General features: G+C 35.5%; 1 protein-coding gene across 1 annotated transcript; it reads right to left on the reverse strand.

Annotated features, from left to right (window-relative positions):
- Positions 1–388: 388 nt before the first annotated feature.
- On the reverse strand, positions 389–781 carry LOC110919473 (extensin-like). Its single transcript, XM_022163740.1, has one exon. It carries the CDS (start codon positions 779–781, stop codon positions 389–391), a length of 393 nt encoding a protein of 130 aa, XP_022019432.1.
- Between the last annotated feature and the right edge of the window lie 3,964 nt (positions 782–4,745).

The following is a 4,745-nucleotide window of genomic DNA, read 5'->3' on the forward strand; positions in this document are numbered from 1 at the left end:
GTTCATGTTCGTTTGTTTATGTTGTCCGTTAAATATTTTTTAGCATTTATTTATTGTATCTAAACTTCTTATATTCTTTAATTTTTATTTATCTCATTACCCAAACAAATAAAATAGGAAACCCTACCTCAACCTTTTTTATGCACCATTCCCATTTCTTTCTCATTATTCATATCGAAAAATACTATTGAACTTCATCGATTTTATATGTATTCATGAACCGTTCATGAACATGTTCTTATCCTTAACGTACGAACAAAAACAAAAAATCCCGTGCGATTAGTGTTCGTGAACACATTATATCCTTAACGAACGAACACGAACAAGGCCTTGTTCGTGTTCGTTCGGTTCGTTTACAGTCGTAACCATGTGAGAATGAAATGAATCACTACTTTGTTTTGTTTGGTAGGAAAGAATAGACGAAGGAATAAAATCGGTGGTGAGTGACGGTAGTCGGTGGTGGTGGGTGGTGATAGGTGGTAGTTGTAGCGGTGGTCGGAGGTGGTGGTGGGAGACGGTAGCGGTGGGTGGTGGCAGGGGCAGAGGTAGGCGGCAGTGATGATAAAGGTGGTGGGTGACGACGGCGGTGGTGATCGGCAGTGGTGGAGGTAGGTGGCGGGTGACGACGGAGGCGGGGGTTGGTGGCGGGGGTGGGTGGTGGCGGCGAGTGACTGCGAGGGTGGAGGTGTCGACGGTGGGTGACAATAGGGGCGGAGGTGGGTGGTGGTGGTGGCGGCAAAAGTAGGTGACGGTGATGGTGGGTGGTCGCGACAGTAGTCATGGCGACAACTTTGGCAGTAGTGGTGTCGCCCGTGGGTAGCGGCGGAAACAACAACAATAGTGGTAAAAAATGAATAATAAAACTATTGGTAATAATAATAATAATAATAATAATAATAATAATAGTAATAATAATAATAATAATCTATACTATATTATAATGCATGAGGGGGAGAGGCATTTTAAGATACCAAAAAAATAAGAACTTTTATCCTTTTTAATTTATAAATCACCCCTAAAATGAAGGTAAATTCGTCTTTTAAACAATAATTGTATTTTAGTCCCCCATCTTATTACACTTAAATACTTGAGTTTTAACATAATTATAGGCAATTAGTTACACTTTTCCCCCTCAACAACAAACTTATAATTCTTTTACGTATTCATGCCATATCTTATAAACTATAATTTTAAAAAAGTCCAAAAGTACTGTGACGACCTACTCATTTTTGTCGACGTTTCGATAGCTGTCTTGGTCAGTATTGACGTGTGGATTAAAAGGTACAAGTAGGTGATGCCTTAGTGTACAAGTGATTAAAGCCCAACGTACTTAGTCTTTATCCCAGGATGTTTAATAGCTACATAATGTTATGTGATTAAATACCTGTCAATTTAATCCTCTCATCTAGATTACACGTTAAACCCTCATCTTTAACAAATTATAGATATTGGTTAGTAATTACACTTTATCACCTTATTAAAAACTAACTCCCCCTCCCCCCCCCCCCCAATTTTTAAACAATCATAACTTTATAAAATTTTGGTACGTTAATACTTTTTTAAATTACACCATATAAACAAGTATTTTTTTCTCTTTAATTTGAGTATAGTATTACTACAATTTTTTTAATTAAAAATTTGATATTTTACGTGATTAACAGTGTCTTAGAGTGAGTAATAACAGAATCGCTAACTGAAATCGAAATGAATCAAAAATTGATTTACCAATTCCTAAATTAACCAGAAATGGTTATTGATTTTTTTCATCCTAATTTAACCAAAATTTACTGAACGGAATCATTCATATTTTCATATATTTCTAGCTTTTATACCTTCAGTTTATGTGTTTTATATTTATAACCCCATTTTATGTATTTATACCTCAATTTCATGTACCTATACATCCATTTCAAATATTTATACCTATATTTAATGTATTTCTAATCAAAAGTTGTAGCCAAAGTTTGGTTTTTTCTATTAACTAAAATTAAATGAATCAAACCAAAAACCGTCAATCTAACCGAATAAACCGAAGTGATAAACCAAAACCTGATTGGTTAATAAAGTTGACTAACCGATGACTTTGGTTTCCGCTTTAGTCGAGGATAATAACTGACAGTGGCGAAACTTGAGATTTCTGACCGGGGGTCTAAAATGTATAAACCCAAAAATTTCTATACAAAAAATACATACTTCCACTAATAAGCGAAAAGTTCGAAGAGTCAGCCGCTCCAAATAAAAGTGTAGTTTACTAAATAAAGGTAAATTTCATTAGTCATCAAAACCAATCAAAATAAGTCTTGACTCTTATCTAGTATGTATAGTAGTGAGTAATGACTCATCAATATGAGCGGTTGAGGCTCTAAGATGCGAAGAATTGAAATAGGGAGTCAATAGATTAAATGCACTTTCAATGTATAGGACCCTCACGAGCCCTTATACTTTTCATACACCTCAAATATTTCGTTATCATAGTCATATCATTAAAGAAAAATGTGTTTGTTGAATTAGAAATTAAGAACTTTAAGTCTTAGTAAGTAAGGATACCAAGAATAAGTCGTGTACGTCTGTCCATTTCTAAATCTTAATTTTCTTATAAGACATTTATAATATTTGTGTTTTGCATAAGAAAGGACTTCTAGCCTAGTAGTATCTAAAAGCTCCTTGAGTGGTGTGCACAATGTGCTATCGTTTCTTTAAAACACTAAAAGCTAGTTTAACGTTTTTCTCTTGCCGTCATTTAGGATTTGTTAAATTGTGTTATTTTATCGTCTAACGTTGCATCATGTGTAAGCGCTTTTATAAACACAAAAATATTCAGGGTATATACCATTCACTAGATAATACCCGTATTTATACTCCACATCGTTTACAAAAGAAAAAAAAAATGCTCTTGGTCCAACCCCGTTTATGTAGTCGTTGAAAAAATGGGTGATTGATCAACAATAATTATATCGTTATTTGAAGCGGTCACACCAAAGAATCCATGCCAAAAACCAAATATCTTGTGATACAACCGCTTCAAGCATAATAGCCGATTTTTTTAGGATGTCCACTTTTGTGTTGGCCTCACCAAACGACAAAGCTCCCACTCTCATTCCATACAATTGATACCAGTGACCATCATAGGGAAACCATGTTTATCATCATGAAACTACAAAATTTGTTGTATGCCACGAAATATGGATTTTCTCAAATATCTTTTTACTTAGAGTTCAATAACATACTCACAAAAATAATGAATACTTTCCCTCAACACTCGTTTCAACATTTGTAAGTATTCATCCATAATGTCGGAACTAGTGCCATAAGCTAATTGTACAGTTGTGGATTTGTTCCCTAGATAGAATCTCTAACAGATGAATGCGTACCAACACGTGATATGTGCGGAATCCAATCACGTGCGTGGATAGAACACGAGAAAGTAATTATAACTGTTTTCTTTTACTGATTTGACAAAGTTTACACCGCGAAAACAAATCGACAGGGCTTCGAATCAAAATGCTAAAAGTTTCTTTTCGTTAGAACCCAAGACACCTATTTATAGAGTTCTAGGTTCGAACCAAGACCTTCATGCCTTCGTACGAAGCTAGCATGACTTCGTACGAAGCTACCACTTAAACAACTGTGTGCCTTCGTACGAGACTAGCTTCGTACGAAGCTGCTCTTGATCAAGTGATCTTCATACTTTAACATGTTCAGCACCAGTCTTGTCTCATTTGCTTCAGCTACGGTTTGTGATTAACGCAAGCGATAGACATCTGCATTCACAGACTCCCCCTTGGATATTGCTGCCGTCAATCTCGTAGCTTTCTCTACTCTCTCGATGTCTTCACAAAGTGTTGACATAATCAGCACCATAGACTCTCCCATTTTCTCTAACAGAATCCCCTTGGATCTGTTTCAACTCAGTAGCTCCCCCTTTCGATCTACTCAGGCTCCCCCTTGCTTTAAGCTTTCGTGCTTTCAGCTACTGGATTGAGACCTAACTCTACAAGCTCCTTCAGAATTAGTTATCTGGCTCTTTATTTGCAAGCTTGTCTTTAGACTCCCCCTTAAGCTTAGCTATCGGGATCGTAATCTGACGCATCATCTGCACAATCTCATACAACTGTAAGAAACCTGACATTTTTATGATCGAAAACCTAGCTCTAAATATAAGCTGGAGCATTTCAAATATGTAACAATGAAAGCTTTTTAGGTTTTCCCTGGCTCAAAATGATTTTGGATTGAGAACCTTGCTTACCCAGGAACAATTTCCTGGTTCTACTTCCCCTAACAAACAACTATATATTTGACAAACAAAGTATCCAAAACCTCACGATTTATCATCCAAGTCCAACTTAACGACCTTGGAGATTTCACAAACTATTTTTGAATTTTTCAATTAAAACTTCAAGTTTCAACTTAATGAATTTGTTTATTTTCAGAAACATGTTCAGCATACTTAGATTTTGAAACTTAGCAATCAAACATCGGTTGTCGAAAATAAAACAGAAATACAATCTTTTTGTATTTTTGTGATTTTCTGAAACATAAAGCCGTAAACAAATATTTACAAACAATATTTTTGTTTAAGTTTGCGTCAGAGGATCATATCAGTTTATGACAACTCACTAGTACCGTTGAGCTTATAAACACTTTAAGTTCTAAACGATTCACTTAGATTGTCAGTATATTTGTCCACTTAAATTTTCACACAAAATTCAATTGATTCGCGTATCCCACCTCATAATATACTTTCG

The sequence above is a fragment of the Helianthus annuus genome, chromosome 16 (genome assembly GCF_002127325.2).
Source record: "Helianthus annuus cultivar XRQ/B chromosome 16, HanXRQr2.0-SUNRISE, whole genome shotgun sequence".
In the NCBI taxonomy this organism is placed as follows: Eukaryota; Viridiplantae; Streptophyta; class Magnoliopsida; order Asterales; family Asteraceae; genus Helianthus; species Helianthus annuus.